The 19500-nt window shown below is 47.4% G+C and overlaps 1 protein-coding gene across 1 annotated transcript; it reads left to right on the top strand.

Annotated features, from left to right (window-relative positions):
- Window positions 1-1262: 1262 nt before the first annotated feature.
- LOC139764406 (uncharacterized) lies at window positions 1263-16812 on the top strand. The gene is made up of 3 exons (XM_071690966.1): window positions 1263-1420; window positions 13519-13715; window positions 15278-16812. The coding sequence occupies exons 1-3, from the start codon at window positions 1415-1417 to the stop codon at window positions 15714-15716; spliced, it is 642 nt and encodes a 213-aa protein (XP_071547067.1). The 5' UTR covers window positions 1263-1414; the 3' UTR covers window positions 15717-16812.
- Window positions 16813-19500: the final 2688 nt, after the last annotated feature.

Raw genomic sequence — 19500 nt, 5'->3', positions numbered from 1 at the left:
CACAACAGAATCATCTACGTCACACCTACACTTTTCACACTAATATCAACAATGAATTCACTTTGAATTTCAAAAGACAGCTGGTTCCTCCATCCCTTCAGTAAGAAATATACTTTTTCATGGGACGTCTGCTGCACACACAGCTGCAGCTGCTGCTGTTGTGGTCAGTATTTACAGCTGCTGCTGCTGCCACAGTCATCATCTCCAGCTTCACATTAACTAGATTCATATCCCAATGTATGTTCACCTCCCTCAGTGTACCGCTTCTCTCTCGTAGGGCCATTTCCTATACGTTAGAGCTCAGTTAAGTTGTCTCCACCTTGAGTACGCGAGTTACCCTTCACATATCCCACACTGGGACTCCGTACAACGCATGCGTTGTAAGCATTAACCCCCCCTGGGTGTCGGACCTACTTATAGCAGGGGTCATGTGCAACGAGGCCTCGCTGGCTCGTGACTTTTCTATTTTGCGCAGAGGTCACACGCACGCTCGAAATCTAACTAGTGTGTGTGTGTGTGTGTGTGTGTGTGTGTGTGTGTGTGTGTGTGTGTGTGTGTGTGTACATTACGTGGTGACGTTGGAGCGGCACGGATCGTTAATTGGGTGATTTGTATCTCATAAGAACAGGAGCTCACGCCCTGTGCCTCACGCTGATAATATACGCCCTGGGTTGGTGGGGTGAGCGTAGCACAGTCAAGGTTGATGGAGGGGTTGCGGGTGTGTTGGCTCTGGTAGGGGCGTGTGGGCGGTGGGAGCGGGTGTGGAAGGGCGTGTGGTTGGTAGGAATGGATGTGGAAGGGTATGGAAAGGTGTGGAAGGGTGTGCGGGCGGTGTGGACGGTTGTGGACGGGTGTGGACGGGTGTGGAACACCTGATACGTAAACTATAAGTGTGTCTAGTGTGACGCCGCGCCTCCCCCTCTCTCTCTCTGTATGCCCGAACCTCCTCACCTTGCCCCTGCTCCTCCCTCTCTTCTCTCCCACTTGACGCACACTTGATATCTCCCTTCCTACCTCCTCTCTCCTCTCTCCCCTGGTGCCATACACTCATCACTCCGTCCCTCTACTCCCTTCGACCACCTCCGTCACCACCAGGTCCCCCCTTTGGGGTCCCCAGGACCATCTCCCTCACTGCCAGGTCCCCCTGACCCTCGCCCGTACCCCAGGACCAGTTCCCCGCACCCCCACCTCCTTCCGTCTGTGGCACCAGAGGCGGGCGTGGCCGCCAGAGAGTATAAGAGCGAGTGAGGCTCCACCCAGCCACTCAGTTGCCGACTTCACGGCCTTCCCGACGCTTCGCCTCGACAGCATCTTGGTTATTTTTTCCCCCTCCTCCGCTCCTTCCCCTGCCACGCGCGTCTACAACTTCCCCTAGGCCCATATTACTCCTCCTGGACGCTGTGGTTCTTGCATCATGAAGGTAATGATTCTGGCTGGGTGGGACACAGGAGGCCCGACGCCTCGACTAACTGCCACAAGGAGACGTGTGGACCGACGCTGTGGGGAGAACCCCCACAGAGGACATGTGGACCGACGCTGTGGTAGCCCTTAGTGGGTACATGTGGACCGACGCTGTGTGAGCCCCCCCCCTCAAGGGTACGTGTGGACCGACGCTGTGGTAGCCCTCAGTGGGTACATGTGGACCGACGCTGTGAGAGCCCTTTAAAAAGAACATGTGGACCGACGCTGAGGTCGACCCGTACGGGTACGTATGGACCAACGCTGTGATCAACACCAGTTGTTCGGGTTAATGACTACCTCTTTTTTTTTGCCTCTCATGTGAAGACCGCAGACCATCCCCACGAGTCTTGAAGCAGACCACCCCCGGCGGGTCTTGGGGGGCATAGACCACCCCCGGCGGGTCTTGGGGGGGGGGGGATAGACCACCCCTGCTGACCATGATTGAACCTTCACCTTTTAAACGAGTATCGTGTCACGGATGAGGCTATGAACAAGAGTGTCACACAACAGCGTCATGCGAACACGCGAACCACTGATTCTCAGCGGTGTCCTTTGTGCTGCAGTTCACCACTGGAGCAACAGGAGGCGTGATCTGACACGATCCAACACTTCGTACTTCAAGATCTTATAATACAGTGGGTTCACCACATACCCATATCTTTGCTTGTGTTATACACCGACAGATAATCCGATGATATTTCGACCTTTTTGTATTTCGTTGTTCATTCGCAAGAAGGCACACCCGTGGAGGATCATACTGTCGCACTTTACATTGTTCAGGTTTTCATTTCGTAATGGCTGGTAAAGACTCAGCTGAGGGTTGTGTACTAATAATCTTTTTTTTTTGACAAACAAAACCGACTCACTTTTTTGTTTACATTATGTTATAAGGAAAGAACTTTTTACAATGACAGAATAGAGGATGAATTTTTCCCTTAATGTATCTTTAAATCATGTTGGTATTCGAGAAATCTGCAACAGCCCTTAAGAATAGATTCATTTTGTCCCACAACATCTTATTGTCTGGAGATATACCGTGGTATGCCATACCAGATCATAACATAGGTCATTGTGTATCTGCTCTAGTTTCTGGTCCTAGACTCGTTGCAGACTTGATAACAACAAGTTGACCTCAAATTTCATCCTGTCGTAAGGTCAGAGAGAGTTACAGGTCTTTCAAAGGTCACTGACCTTCGAGACAGAGGGCCCCACAGGTCACTAACCAGTCAGCCATAGGGGCGTTACAGGTCAATGACCAATTCGGCCATAGGGTCGTTACACGTCCTTCACAGGTCATTGACCTGTGGCAACAAGAATCACCCTGGCAGTCAGAAGCACTAGTAGTAATGACAGGTTTAACTCAAGGTTGATTAATACACAGAGGTTAATCTATGTACGTAAGTTATAGCAGTGGTGAATGAAGCATAATGAAAGACGCTTTAGGTAAAGGTTTGACCTCAGAGCCTTTCAGTATATATACCATATTTTGCTGGCACCTAAACACACACACACACACACACACACACACACACACACACACACGCACACACACATACTTGATTATAAAGCATAAGATCAAAAGTAAACCATCTTTTGGCTTGTCATAAGCGCACTGTATGAGAGAGATATGTCGTGCTGTAAGGGTAGAATGCTTGTGGTCTTCGATGCCTTTAAACAACAGTGGTGGACGGATTTTATGTTACCTTATACACAAATAGGGTTGGATGTGGCTCTGCCTTGATTTAAGAGGAATAGTTGAGCGTTTTGCGTCGACTGAAGTGGATGAAGAAGGGCTTGATGTATACCAGTATATGATTATATGATTAGAAGTAAAACAAACGTATCACTAGTGACATTTCTAAAAAGTCTGTAGCCCATGCACGTGGAAATGTAAATGAGTTAGTATTTGTAACTGTAAATGTAAATGAGTTAGTATTTGTAACTGTAAATGTAAATGAGCTAGTATTTGTAACAGTAAACACGGTTAGTGTAAAGTGTTTGTAAGAGGCCTGAGCCGTCGGGGATGTTTGGAAAGGAAGTTTGTACTTGTCTTCAAGGTAAGTGTGCTCAGGAATGTAGAGCAGGAGTTCCGGACTTGCAGACGAGCGGAGACGATGCAGCAGCAGGAACAGGCCAGGAAATGCTTAACCATCAGGCAACTTTTTCATGTCCTATTTAGTAATTACCAGCCTATGACTCGGTACTGAAGCGACCAACCTCCTCAGTTCCTCCTTCTGTTATTGTGGGTTTCTGAAAGTCATCGTGCCCTCAGGCGCTGAGCTCGAGGTTCCCTGGTTGATCAAGAGGACGGGGTGCTGGTTCCTCACCTGTTTCCCTGGTTGATCAAGAGGACGGGGTGCTGGTTCCTCACTTGTTTCCCTGGTTGATCAAGAGGACGGGGTGCTGGTTCCTCACTTGTTTCCATGGTTGATCAAGAGGACGGGGTGCTGGTTCCTCACTTGTTTCCCTGGTTGATCAGGAGGACGGGGTGCTGGTTCCTCACTTGTTTCCATGGTTGATCAAGAGGACGGGGTGCTGGTTCCTCACTTGTTTCCCTGGTTGATCAGGAGGACGGGGTGCTGGTTCCTCACTTGTTTCCCTGGTTGATCAAGAGGACGGGGTGCTGGTTCCTCACTTGTTTCCATGGTTGATCAAGAGGACGGGGTGCTGGTTCCTCACTTGTTTCCCTGGTTGATCAAGAGGACGGGGTGCTGGTTCCTCACTTGTTTCCCTGGTTGATCAAGAGGACGGGGTGCTGGTTCCTCACTTGTTTCCCTGGTTGATCAAGAGGACGGGGTGCTGGTTCCTCACTTGTTTCCCTGGTTGATCAAGAGGACGGGGTGCTGGTTCCTCACTTGTTTCCCTGGTTGATCAGGAGGACGGGGTGCTGGTTCCTCACTTGTTTCCCTGGTTGATCAAGAGGACGGGGTGCTGGTTCCTCACTTGTTTCCCTGGTTGATCAAGAGGACGGGGTGCTGGTTCCTCACGTGTTTCCCTGGTTGATCAGGAGGACGGGGTGCTGGTTCCTCACTTGTTTCCCTGGTTGATCAGGAGGACGGGGTGCTGGTTCCTCACTTGTTTCCCTGGTTGATCAGGAGGACGGGGTGCTGGTTCCTCAACTGTTCACTGACTCACTGTCCAGTTCCTGAGATGAGAGCCAGAAGCTACCACCACTGGTCGCAGGTCACAGATATCCCCAGGAGACTCACAGCTCACGATGGGTCGAGTATCAGCTGGAAGTAAAGTACCACAGACACTGACGTCACTGGATCACAGGAATTCGAACTCTCGTCTGCCAAGGGGGAAAAAAAAAACGATTTCCATTAGCGAGACATGCTTTCCCGACCCAGTGACCTAAGTGGACCGGTCCCAGACCCACATTGACTACAAGCCACTCACTCGACATGCATACTTGAACGCATGGATAACTAAAGCGTTCGAATGAATGCTCTACTCTCGCTCTTACATACCCGAAGGTGTTGCAACGCCACACAACACAGGTAGGTAGGTAGGTAGGTAGGTAGGGTGTGCCGTAGACCAGGTTGGTCGTGGTTCACTCTCCACTGCTCTGTCGTTCTAGACCCGCTATGTACGATAATGTCGTGCACATACGATTTGTTGCCCAGGGTTCTACCAACCTTCAGTACGATAAGAATACCCCTTGAATACGAAATCTTGCTTTCCTTGGCTCCTTCTGAAAACATCTGTTGCCTTATTCCCTTTGAGTACTAAATCTAATCCCAGGATTACTATGCACATTACGATCAGTACATTAATCAAATCGTCTTTACTGTCCCACTTCAACTTGTTATGAAAGACAACAATAAATCTCTAAATCAAATAGAATATAATTTTGAGCATCAGATTTAAACCTCTTGAAAAACGTATTCCTTTTAATAAGACGATCTAAACCAACACTGAATCCTAGTAAGTCCCCTGAATACCTTACCCCACCAGCAAACCTTGGCAACTATCGTATGGTATAACAATATCTCCAGCGGGTACGATAGCTGCGCTGTGGGTCTAGTTTCACGGTCCACAGGGCTTTCCGTGTGAGTGAGCTGAGCTGTTGCCTTTCGTGGACACCTTCTCGATTTCATTGCCAGTTAAGGAAATCATAACCAAATATATCTGCCACGTTCGGTATTGTATTGTCTTCAGTTAGAATCCTTACGTAAATATTGACTCATGAGGCATCAGTTTCTCTCAGTGGAATGTAAATGTAAACACTAAACAGCATTTGGCCTGCGATTGAGTAAATCCTAAGTTGTTTTATTGACTATAAGTTGCAAAACAGTTCATGCAGTTTTATAACTGGCCAGAGGGGGCACTGTGTGTATCCCACAGCTAGCCTGTAGGTGATTCTGTGGCCTATAATTTGGCAATAGGTGATTGGCTTGCCCCTAATCAGGCAGTAGGTCATTAACTTGCCCTTAACCAACCAGCAGGTCATGAAACTAAGATTAGAGGACCTTGAATGACTAGGGTCTGAGAGATAAACAACAGCTACTGACAATATTAACACAGGGCGTGGCAGGTCACCACGAACCCATGCTCTCTCTCTCTCTCTCTCTCTCTCTCTCTCTCTCTCTCTCTCTCTCTCTCTCTCTCTCTCCTCTTATCTCCTTACTCTACTCTCACGTTTTCTCCATTTCTCTCTCTCTCTAATCTAATCATCCTTTCTCTATTTCTCTCCCTTACTTTACGTTCTCTTTTTTCATCTTTCTTTCCTTTCTTTCTGTCTTTTCTACTCTTTCTATTTTTTCTTGTCTTTCTTACCGTCTTTATTTAGCTTTCTTTCTCACTATTCTCTCTTCCTCACCCCTTTTCCCCACATCTCTTCTCACTTGCACAATACACTGTTGTTCGTCTCTTTATCATTCTTCTTATCTTACACCCTTCATCATCAGTTTATACTGTGTCTCCTTCATCACTCTTATCTTACATCTAACCCCAGGTTACACTATGTCTCCTTCGCCATATTTCCTTTCATTCTCATTGCTCTCACTGGAGTGAGAGAACTCTCACCATGTGCCAACACTTCTTATCTTCACACACATCCTTTCTCTCGTATCTGTTGTACTTTTTCTATTTCCTCTCCTTCGTTATCAGTGTCTTCCTTACGTCTGGGGGTCTGGGAGAGGGGGTGATAAGAGGGCTTGGAAGTGAGTGGTTCAGGGGGTTCGAGAGAAGACGGTTTAGGGGGTTCGAGAAAGAGAGCGGTTCAGGGGGTTTGAGAGAGAAGGCGGTTAAAAATGCTCAGAATAATGGCTTGGGAGAGAAAATATGAGGGACTTAAAAAGAGAGGTGATGAGTGGGTGTGGGAGAGGGCATATGAGAGATGTGATGAGAGAGCTTGGGAGAGAGGCAGCAGTGAGAGGGCCTCGAGAGAGAGGTGGCAGCGGTGAGAGGGCCTCGGGAAAGAGGTGGCGGCAGTGAGAGGGCCTCGGGAGAGAGGTGGCAGCAGTGAGAGGGCCTCGGGAAAGAGGTGGCAGCAGTGAGAGGGCCTTGGGAAAGAGGTGGCAGCAGTGAGAGGGCCTCGGGAAAGAGGTGGCAGCAGTGAGAGGGCCTCGGGAAAGAGGTGGCAGCAGTGAGAGGGCCTCGGGAAAGAGGTGGCAGCAGTGAGAGGGCCTTGGGAAAGAGGTGGCAGCAGTGAGAGGGCCTCGGGAAAGAGGTGGCAGCAGTGAGAGGGCCTCGGGAAAGAGGTGGCAGCAGTGAGAGGGCTTCGGAAGAAAGGTGCTAGTGAGAGGGGTCTTGTGGAGAGGACGTCTGGCAGGACCAGGCTTCGCCAGGGCTGCGATGGACGACCCAGCAGAGACATGAGAGTAGGACGACTGACGGAGGTAGGCTGGGAGAAGGCCCTTCCTGGCCATAACACAGAAGACAGGAGAGATGAAGAACAGTAGACAGCTGGTGACAGAACAGTAGACAGCTGGTGACAGAACAGTAGACAGCTGGTGAAAGAACAGTAGACAGCTGGTAAAAGAACAGTAGACGGTTGGTGAAAGAGCAGTAGACAGGTGGTGAGGGGTTGGGCAGTGGCCTGGGGAATGGTTAGTGGAAGTGGGTTTGCGAGGCAGAGACGAACAGGAGTGAGGGATGTGTGTGTGTGTGTGTGTTTGTGTGTGTGTGTGTGTGTGTGTTTGTGTGTGTGTGTGTGTGTGTGTGTTTGTGTGTGTGTGTGTGTGTGTGTGTGTGTGTGTGTGTGTGTAGTGGGAGGAAGAGGACGAGAGATGGAGGCGTGTGAGGACAACACATGGTTATGAATAATGAGACTCTCTCTCTCTCTCTCTCTCTCTCTCTCTCTCTCTCTCTCTCTCTCTCTCTCTCTCTCTCTCTCTCTCAGGATCGTAGTCAAATATTCCCCCTCAAACGATGGCTCAAATTGCAGATCATCTTCTACGATAATTTAAGCCTTGTTGTTGTTTACATGATAAGAGACCCCCCCCCCCCCCTCAGCAGAACGCGTGGTAAACACACAGTGGCTGTCTGCCTGCGGTGTGGGCGGGGTTCGACGAAAGGTCTCGGCGTGGAGTAAGGGTCAGGTCAGAGGTCAAGGGAGCAGAGTTGTTAAGTACGTTGCGCTGTTACTGGGTCACCGGGAGTCATGCAAGGGGGGGAATGTGGTGCGGGTCTTCGATAGATTTCTAAGTATATCATTTTGAACAGAGAAATATATATATATATATATATATATATATATATATATATATATATATATATATATATATATATATATATATATATATATTCCTATGAGTCCTCCGGGGAAATGAAACACGAAAAGTTCCCAAGTGCACTTTCGTGTAATAATCACATCATCAGGGGAGACACAATATAGAAATAGGACATGTTTACCAAATGGCGTCCTAGCTTCGTCTCTTTGACGTATATCAACTGACTGTTATATTTCTCTCTTGTGTCTCCCCTGATGATGTGATTATTACACGAAAGTGCACTTGGGAACTTTTCGTGTTTCATTTTTCCTCGTGGACTCATAGGAATATATATATATATATATTATTTATTTTATTATTATACTTTGTCGCTGTCTCCCGCGTTTGCGAGGTAGCGCAAGGAAACAGACGAAAGAAATGGCCCAACCCCCCCCATACACATGTATATACATCCGTCCACACACGCAAATATACATACCTACACAGCTTTCCATGGTTTACCCCAGACGCTTCACATGCCTTGATTCAATCCACTGACAGCAAGTCAACCCCGGTATACCACATCGCTCCAATTCACTCTATTCCTTGCCCTCCTTTCACCCTCCTGCATGTTCAGGCCCCGATCACACTAAATCTTTTTCACTCCATCTTTCCACCTCCAATTTGGTCTCCCTCTTCTCCTCGTTCCCTCCACCTCCGACACATGTATCCTCTTGGTCAATCTTTCCTCACTCATTCTCTCCATGTGCCCAAACCACTTCAAAACACCCTCTTCTGCTCTCTCAACCACGCTCTTTTTATTTCCACACATCTCTCTTACCCTTACGTTACTCACTCGATCAAACCACCTCACACCACACATTGTCCTCAAACATCTCATTTCCAGCACATCCATCCTCCTGCGCACAACTCTATCCATAGCCCACGCCTCGCAACCATACAACATTGTTGGAACCACTATTCCTTCAAACATACCCATTTTTGCTTTCCGAGATAATGTTCTCGACTTCCACACATTCTTCAAGGCCCCCAGAATTTTCGCCCCCTCCCCCACCCTATGATCCACTTCCGCTTCCGTGGTTCCATCCGCTGCCAGATGCACTCCCAGATATCTAAAACACTTCACTTCCTCCAGTTTTTCTCCATTCAAACTCACCTCCCAATTGACTTGACCCTTCCCACGTATTCCCTGCGTGTCGTAGAAGGCGACTAAAAGGGGAGGGAGCGGGGGGCTGGAAATCCTCCCCTCTCGTTTTTTTTTTTTTGATTTTCCAAAAGAAGGAACAGAGAACGAGGCCAGGTGAGGATATTCCCTCAGAGGCCCAGTCCTCTGTTCTTAACGCTACCTTGCTAACGCGGGAAATGGCGAATAGTATGAAAGAAAGAAAAGATATATATATATATATATATATATATATATATATATATATATATATATATATATATATATATATATATGTACATACATACACAGACATATACGTATATACATATGTACATAATTCACACTGTCTGCCCTTATTCATTCCCGTCGCCACTCCGCCACACATGAAATGACACCCCCCCCCCCCGCATGTGCGCGAGGTAGCGCTAGGAAAAGACAACAAAGGCCACATTCGTTCACACTCAGTCTCTAGCTGTCATGTAATAATGCACCGAAACCACAGCTCCCTTTCCACATCCAGGCCCCTCAAAACTTTCCACGGTTTACCCTAGACGCTTCACATGTGTGCGTGTGTGTGTGTGTGTGTGTGTGTGTGTGTGTGTGTGCATGACTCCCTCAGTTTACATTCTGGTCACCCGTACACAAGTGTACACATCCCTGGGAGGTTATCACACTTCATCTCTTCGTCCATTGGTTTCACAGAAGCACATCACGTATGCAAATGAGTTGAATAATGCAGGTCTGAGGCATTTTCCATCGTGCGCGTCTGCGCTTCACACATCTGCGTAGGTGGATTGTTCTTAGCCGGGGTGGGAGTCGTGTGTTCACAACTGCTGTTAGGGAGTTGTGTGGTGATGGTTATATCTCGTTGTTATGTTGGATCGTCGCTGTAGTGGTGGTACCAGTGCTGTAGTGGTAGAAGTAGAAGTAGAAGTGGAAGTAGTAGTGGTATAATGGTAATGGTTGTTGTGGTACTAGCGATACAATAATTGTAGTTGTTGAAGTTGTAGTGTTACATGTTGTAGCAGTTGTTGTAGTTGTAGTATTGATGGTTGTAGTACCAGCAGAAGCAGTGATCTAGTCTGGTACATTGTAGAACAGAAATATTAACATAGAAACTTCATAATCGTTTCTAGATCTGTAATGCAATTGTATTCGTCATTATACACCTCTCTCTCTCTCTCTCTCTCTCTCTCTCTCTCTCTCTCTCTCTCTCGGTGAGCGAAGACATAGCTTAACCTGAGAGATAGTGAGATAAACCCAGTCACCTGATCGGAATATTGAACGGCATCGTCAGCCAATCACAGTGACCCACCCCCCACCCTGTGACTCACTCACTGCCCCAACGACCAATCACAGCCGTGGGATTACTCTTTCATTGTCAGGTTTAAAGGGGACGCCTAAGTACAAGTGACCTTTACTGAGTTTTAAGTAATTCATTAAGTACACTCACAAAATGACTTATGATACGCTCGTTGTCTGTCTTGGACAATCACATGTTTAGCAAATGGCGTCCTAGCTACGTCTCTTCGATGTATATCAACTGACTGTTATATTTCTCTCTTGTGTCTCCCCTGATGATGTGATTATTACACGAAAGTGCACTTAGGAACTTATCGTGTTTCATTTTTCCCCGTGGACTCATGGGAATATACTTGATCACGCGCAAAATTGTGATCCTTTTCAATGTATTCATATATTCTTTATTTCTATGTAATTAATCTTTTATTCTCAACAGGTTATATGAGATTATCATAGCCATTACTTCCTCAAGTACAACATTCACTTAACACTTATCTTCCTACACATTAAATCGCCCTCATACTTTTCTTTCTACACACTGACGCTGTCTCACACTGACCTGATATCTGGCTTGGACTGGTGTGTGTGTGTGTGCATGTGTGTAATGTATAAGTAGATGAACTTTTAAATAGATAGATAAAGACTGGTTTATTGAATTTGGCTGAAGATAAACACGTGAGGACTTACATAACAAGGGTCATGATTATAACTAGTTAATTAACCACACAAGAGGTTAAAGTCCATATGGGGTTGGATGCTTCTAAGTTTTGGATAAGTACATGTGTGACGTCTGTCTACATAATACAGGAAGGTTGACAGAGGAAGTCTTATGGTTTATACATGACACATTCAGAGTGAAAAGCTAAACATTAAGTGAGGTAAAAGGTAAATATTGGCTGAATTGCTGTATTATTGTGACGACATACATTATGTATTCATTGATGAACATTATGTGATGTAAAGTTACATATTGGCTGAACTACTGTATCATTCTGATGACATGCATTATGTATTTCATGGTGAACATTAAGTGATACATATTTTCGTGATGGTTAAGTTACAGTCATGTGGCTGTTAGAATACATATAACTATGGAGAAACTGAGCAATTTGCTTGTTAAACTGTGTTCTTATGATTGGATTGTTATTGTCATTCACAAAAGGAAAGACAGGACTGTACGTGTACTGGTTGTGTGTGTGTGTGTGTGTATGTGTGTGTGTGCGTGTGTGTGTGTGTGTGTGTGTGTGTGTACACAGAAGGTAGAGACATGGTACATATATACAAGGTTAAGAGATGGGGCAACACGAGTGTACAACTCTCTCCTCACGTAACTCACAAACAGTAATTACACACACTGCCCTTCCCACACACTGCCCTTCCCACACACTGCCCTTCCCACACACTGCCCTTCCCACACACTGCCCTTCCCACACACTGCCCTTCCCACACACTGCCCTTCCCACACACTGCCCTTCCCACATACTGCCCTTCCCACACACTGCCCTTCCCACACACTGCCCTTCCCACACACTGCCCTTCCCACACACTGCCCTTCCCACACACTGCCCTTCCCACATACTGCCCTTCCCACACACTGCCCTTCCCACACACTGCCCTTCCCACATACTGCCCTTCCCACACACTGCCCTTCCCACACACTGCCCTTCCCACACACTGCCCTTCCCACACACTGCCCTTCCCACATACTGCCCTTCCCACACACTGCCCTTCCCACATACTGCCCTTCCCACATACTGCCCTTCCCACACACTGCCCTTCCTACATACTGCCCTTCCTACACACTGCCCTTCCCACATACTGCCCTTCCCACATACTGCCCTTCCCATATAGCTCCTCTCCCTCTCTCTCTACCATACTTTCAACCCCACATTCTGACCTTCCTATATTGTCTATCAGAGTTTATGAGACAAGTTTACCTTGCCCCATCCGATTCCCATCAGCATAGTTTCCCTATGCGACCTTCCCATCAGAAAAGTTTACCTACTCTACTCTACTCTACCTTCAGTAGAGTTACTCTACCCCCCTCCCCCCCCCCCCACACCTTCAGTATAATCATTCTATCTCTCGCTATCTCAGTATTCTCTCTCACTCTTTCTTATTCTCGCTTCAATCATTCTCTTTGTTTTCTCTCACTCATGATCTTGTCACTTCAGAATCCCACTCACATGCCAGCACTTACGACTATTCCAGCCCCACTCATAATCTATCCCTTCTTAATTTACAGCCCCACTCATATTCCATCCCCACTCATATTCCATCCCCACTCATATTCCATCCCCACTCATAATCCATCCCCACTCATATTCCACCCCCACTCATATTCCACCCCCACTCATATTCCATCCTCACTCATATTCCAGCCACACTCATATTCCATCCCCACTCATATTCCAACCCCAGTCATATTCCAGCCCGACTCATATTCCAGCCCACTCATATTCCAGCCCCACTCATATTCCAGCCCCACTCATATTCCATCCCCACTCATATTCCACCCCAACTCATATTCCAGTCCCACTCATATTCCACCCCTACTCATATTCCATCCCCACTCATATTCCACCCCAACTCATATTCCAGTCCCACTCATATTCCACCCCTACTCATATTCCATCCCCACTCATATTCCAGCTCCACTCATATCCCACCCCCACTCATATTCCAGCCCCACTCATATTCCAGCCACACTCATATTCCAGCTCCACTCATATTCCAGCCCCACTCATATTCCAGCCCCACTCACCTTACATCCAGTTCCAGTCCCTCCACTTTGACCCAATCTTTCCCTCAAGTCCCAATCTTCCTGGGCCGACCTAATCATCCATCCCTTGTCCCCAGTCTTCCTCTGTGTCTCCCTCTAATCCATGTATCACCCTGGCGCGACGCCCCCAGGTCTCCCCCCAGCCCGGGCGCGCCGCCCCCCAGGTCTTCCCCCAGGTGGTGGCCATAGTCATCGTCCTACTGCTGCTACAGGTCGACTCTACCTCCGCCATGCGACAGGTCGACCTGGACTACGTCGCCCCCGTCTACCTGTCCACCTTCGATGGTTACTCGTATGGTCACACGTTCGGCACGGACGGACGGATCAGGTGAGGCCCTGGGGGAGAGGGGGTACACCTGGTGAGGACCTGGGGGAGATGGGGGTACACCTGGTGAGGCCCTGGGGGAGAGGGGGTACACCTGGTGAGGACCTGGGGGAGAGGGGGTACACCTGGTGAGGCCCTGGGGGAGAGGGGGTACACCTGGTGAGGACCTGGGGGAGAGGGGGTACACCTGGTGAGGCCCTGGGGGAGAGGGGGTACACCTGGTGAGGACCTGGGGGAGATGGGGTACACCTGGTGAGGACCTGGTACACCTGGTGAGGACCTGGTACACCTGGTGAGGCCCTGGGGGAGAGGGGGTACACCTGGTGAGGACCTGGGGGAGAGGGGGTACACCTGGTGAGGACCTGGGGGAGGAGGGGTACACCTGGTGAGGACCTGGTACACCTGGTGAGGACCTGGGGGAGGAGGGGTACACCTGGTGAGGACCTGGGGGAGAGGGGGTACACCTGGTGAGGACCTGGGGGAGAGGGGGTACACCTGGTGAGGACCTGGGGGAGAGGGGGTACACCTGGTGAGGACCTGGTACACCTGGTGAGGACCTGGGGGAGGAGAGGGGTACACCTGGTGAGGACCTGGGGGAGAGGGGTACACCTGGTGAGGACCTGGGGGAGAGGGGTACACCTGGTGAGGACCTGGGGGAGAGGGGGTACACCTGGTGAGGCACTGGGGGAGGAGAGGCAACGAAAAGGTGTTTCTTTCTCTCGTGAAGAGAGAGAGAGAGAGAGAGAGAGAGAGAGAGAGAGAGAGAGAGAGAGAGAGAGAGAGAGAGAGAGAGAGAGAGCGCTATGCAGGGGTGAAAGTGAAGGGTGAGGATTATATGGAGTGAGTGAGGGGAGGTTGGTAGAGAAAGGGTTGTAGTTAGGTGTAGGAAGCAGGAAACCTTGTTATTATCGAGAACCTGTTTTGAACTGGGTTTATACATGTTCGTACCGTGTTGCTGTGACCAGTCAGCTGATGACAAGGGAGAACAAAATGTCAACAAAACTCGATTGATTTAGTTTAGATAATATATTCAAGAGTTTAAATGCAACGAGGTGTAGAATGTGCCCCAAAACTGGTTTAAATGCCTGCCTCAAATGACGTACGTGTTTTGAGAATGTTGAATGAGGAAGAAAAAAAAAGGATTTAGTGTATTTAAAGCGATTTAAAGCGAGTTTTTGTTTATATTGGAAGTAATTTAAATGATTAGACAACAGGTGTCTCTCATCTTTGTTTACCTGCATAGCATATGGTTATAATAACCGATATTGGTCTTGTATCTTCGTAGTCATGATAACCGATATTGGTCTTGTATCTTCGTAGTCATGATAACCGATATTGGTCTTGTATCTTGGCAGTTATAATAACCGATATTGTTATTGTATCTTCGTAGTTATAATAACCGATATTGTTATTGTATCTTCGTAGTTATGATAACCGATATTGGTCTTGTATCTTCGTAGTTATGATAACCGATATTGGTCTTGTATCTTCGTAGTTATGATAACCGATATTGGTCTTGTATCTTCGTAGTTATAATAACCGATATTGTTCTTGTATCTTCGTAGTTTCTTCTACTCGTTGCCGACCAGTTCGCGGTCTGAGCAACGCACGGCGTCTGGGGAGGTGACTGGTCAATACGCCTTCGTGGCACCGGAGGGAAACGAGTTCCAGTTCCGCTACGAAGCTGACGACGACGGATACCGAGTGCAGAGCGACGCCCTCCCTGTCCCTCCACAAGACACGGACGACGTCAAACGCGCGAAGGAGGAGTTCTTCGCCGCGTATCAGAAGGCCCTCGAGCTGGCGGGCTCCGATGAGGACTACGACGACTATTCATCTTCTGAAGAATCTCAGAGGAGATCTACGGTCATCCCGACGTGTCCAGTGAGGAAGAGACGACGACTCAGACTCCGACGAGAGTTCAGAGGACGAGGACCATGGTGGCTTGCCCCTCCAGAACCTGGTGAGGGTAAACACCTTCGGCCAGAGGTTTGGTCGCCCTAACGCGTTCTTCGTCAGACGGTGATCGCGTTGTGGCTTCTACCCTCCTCCCTCCCTTCCCTTCCCTCCCTCCCTCCTTTCCCTCCCTCCCTCCCTCCCTCCCTCCCTCCCTCCCTCCCTTCAGTAGCGGCTTCTACCCTCCTGCCTCCCTCCCTCCTTCCCTCCCTTCAGTAGCAGCTTCTCCCCTCCTCCCTCCCTTCCCTCCCTCCCTCCCTCCCTTCAGTAGCAGCTTCTACCCTCATGCCTCCCTCCCTCCTTCCCTCCCTTCAGTACCGGCTTCTACCCTCCTGCCTCCCTCCCTCACTCCCTTCCCTTCCTTCAGTAGGAATTCTGAGATGACCAGGTCCCCTACGTCACCTATGATCCTACACTCAACTGGGAAGTCATCCTGATAAGGCCCATTCTCTCCAAGGATAAGGGCAGGAGAATCGACCTTATGGAAAGCCTTCATGCTAGGCCCTTAGTTGCAGAAGTCCTTGTACTGACCCCGGCTGACCCTCGACCCGTCATGGGTCATTAATGATAAGCAGGAAAAAAGACGCTTCTGCTGCGCAGTTATGGACGGAAATCCTGTGGGAATGATAGAGGTTAAACCTTTCTAACTCAGGACTCCAATTCGTATGCCAGTCGAGATAAACAAGAGATCATCTTCAAAGGAATTAAAGTATTTTGAGATTACATTATTCATATGGATATTAGATAACTTCTAATGCAGTAAAACTTAAAGTACACTATGAGTGGAAGGATAACTTCCATACAAGGCGATAATGTTATCATTTAACTTCCATACAAGGCGATAATGTTATCATTATGAAGGTGTTATTATCACATGACAGTCAATTCAAACTTGTTATGGGATACGAATTATTGTCCTGAGCTCAGTGTGTGTTCGTGTGTGTAGCGTCATGTTGTCTTCGTGTAGATGTGAGATAAAATATTTAAATAACTGATCAGGTGTGAACAAACTGAATATCTTAATAATATATTATCATATATATATATATATATGCTTTGGCCAGATGCTGATTATTAGATAATTATATTTTTTATACGTATTTACTAAATACTGTAATAAGCTTGAATGAAACGTGCCTTCAGTCACTGTGTTTAACTTAATTTTCCTGTACCTTGTCTTGTTTACATTCCCAGGTAAAAGATTGCATTCAGACGTAAACACGGACTAATGCGTTGAAATCAGAATATCAGGAGAGATGAATGGTAATGTACAGTTTCCGTATGAATACTGAAATTGAAATTATAAGTGTAGTACGGACATGAAAAAGCTTCTTTTACTATAGGTGTTTTGAGCACTGGAATAAGTTACGTCAGACGTAGTGAATGCCAAGACTATAGATACCTTCAAAAGTCGTATAGACAAATACTTGATAAAGTCAGGTATACTCTGAGAAAAAACGCCAGAAATAAGTTGTATAAACGACAGCAGTAACGGGGACAGTAGAAGACTAATTTGCAGCAGTAGGGAGTCGGTGATAGCTTGATATACTACTGAGCAGAATGACATCATCTTGTCATTTATTTTTCTATTACCAAACAACCCATCTAGGGCTTAACCAGGCCTCCTGTTGTCTGTCTTTCTCACCTAAACTCATGTAATCACCTCTGGGCGTCGGGGATTCGAGCCTCGAACCTAACCTTGCTGGAGGTTGGTATGCTTACTTGAGGACAACAATCGAAAGACACTTTTCTATCCTAAACCAAAATCTCGTGAGCAGAGAGGAAGGAAGGTAACCCTACACCCACACACGGGTCGTAGGAAGGATCAGGTCAGTACTCAAACACCAACACAGTGTTTATATCACCAGGCAATGTCGGAGGAACCTGATTGCTTTCAGACCCACACAGACACAGAGAAAACGGGAACGTGTCTACTGTAAGTGTAAATTATCGTAAGGTCGTGTCTGTTGTAAGTGTAAATCACCGTAACTTGGACCGGTTGGCCCACAGTGGTCGTAAATCATTTACAATATGCAAATGGAGTAAGAGGAAATGACAAGTATTCTTCCTGTATTGGGAGGCCCTTGTGTCTGGGATTCATTCTCTCTCTCTCTCCATAATAGAATATTTGGATCTTGAATCTTCCCCAATTGGGCTGGACTGTGGTCAAGTCAAACTGGTATTCTGTATAGACAGATTTATGCTAATGTTACGTGCTAGGGTTACGTGCTTGTGGAAAGGGCTAGAGGCACGTGATGGAGGAACAGGCTACAGATACGCGTTAGAGGTACGTGCTGGAGGAACGTGCTACAGGTGCGTACGTGTTAGAGGTACGTGCTAGAGTGTGTACTTTTTAGAGGTAAGTGCTAGAAATGCGTACGTGTTAGAGGTACATGTTAGAGGTACGTGCTTGAGGAAGGGCTAGAGGTGCATACGTGTTGGAGGTACGTGCTAGAGGTGTGTATGTGTTAGAGGCACGTGTTTGAGGAACGTGCTAGAGATGTGAACGTGCTAGAGGTACGTGTTTGAGGAACGTGCTAGAGGCGTATACGTGTTAGAGGTACGTGCTTGAGGAAGGTGTTAGAGGAATGTGTCAGAGGTGTGTACGTGAGAGGCACGTGCTAGAGAGACGTGCAAATGATACGTACTAGCTAGAGGCACGTGCTAGCGCCGCCCGTCAGTATACATCTCCAATTGTCTGGGTCGTCTTCTCTGTACACATTCGCTGGGTTTTGCATATCATGAAAATGTCCATGTGGTTCTATGTAACCCTTTCGTATGGTAATTGTGGCCACACCAAGTCGGACATGGAAGCAGATGTAAGGGTTGGTGAGTTATTGTCTCTGTGATACAGTAAGAGCGACAAATACATATTGATGCAAACAGCAAGATGAAATGAATTCTACCAGTCAACAGCTCTCTTACACACACACACACACACACACACACACACACACACACACACAGAGTAGCATAGGTAGTGAAGATATCGTGTATGACGCAACAATTGGAGAAAATCGTCATGTAATACGATAGTTTGATTATTTGGAATTTGAGGACATAAAAAGATAGCGATAAAGCCTGACTCCAAAAAGAGATATGATCATGGAAAATATACCAACTCACCAATTCCCATGGTGATGTAAATTGGGAAATGGAATTTAGAATCCAGGAAGCAGAGCAATGCGATAGAGGCTTCTGTGAACTTTACAAGGAGGGAGTAGATGAATGTTACCTTCAGCCACGAGTGAGGATGGAAGGCTGAAGAAGGATGGATGGTTCACTAAAAGATATCAGACTGCGAAGGTGATCATCACTGTGTTGTGGTGAAGATCCAGACCGAGCCTCATCCAGCCATGATTGGAGAAGTATAGGAAGGCAAGACATGAACATTGCAAGATAAGAAACTAGGAGGAGGCTCTAGCCTATAGACCAGTCTCCATAGTGAACGTAACCTGTAAAGTACTGAGAAAGAGATAAAGAAGGAGATGGGTGGCTACCTGTAACAGAGAGATTACCTCAGTGAGAGGCAGCAACGTTTTGGGGAAAGATCATATGTAACGAACCTCTTGGATTTCTACAAGAGAGTGAGCTCTTATATAGACAAAAGACTGAATGAATTGTCTGTATCCAGAATGCCAGAAAGAATTTGACACTGTATAACATGGGATTTGATCAAGAAGCTGGATCTTTGGGAAGGAATAGGTAGGAGACTACTTTGGTGGATAGAGAGGACTACTTCGGTGGATAGTGGGGGACTTCTCCGATGGATAGAAGGGACAACTTTGGTGGACAGAGGAGACTACTTCGTGGATAGAGAGCATCTAAGCGG

Source organism: Panulirus ornatus, chromosome 49 (genome assembly GCF_036320965.1).
Source record: "Panulirus ornatus isolate Po-2019 chromosome 49, ASM3632096v1, whole genome shotgun sequence".
Taxonomy (NCBI): domain Eukaryota; kingdom Metazoa; phylum Arthropoda; class Malacostraca; order Decapoda; family Palinuridae; genus Panulirus; species Panulirus ornatus.
This window is presented reverse-complemented; position numbering and strand designations above follow the sequence as displayed.

What these genes read in the sequence shown, in the direction of transcription:
- LOC139764406 (XM_071690966.1), top strand. An exon ending in GGCACGGACGGACGGATCAG is followed by an intron (nt 13,716 to 15,277) that starts GTGAGGCCCTGG and finishes GTATCTTCGTAG; the next exon opens with TTTCTTCTACTCGTTGCCGA.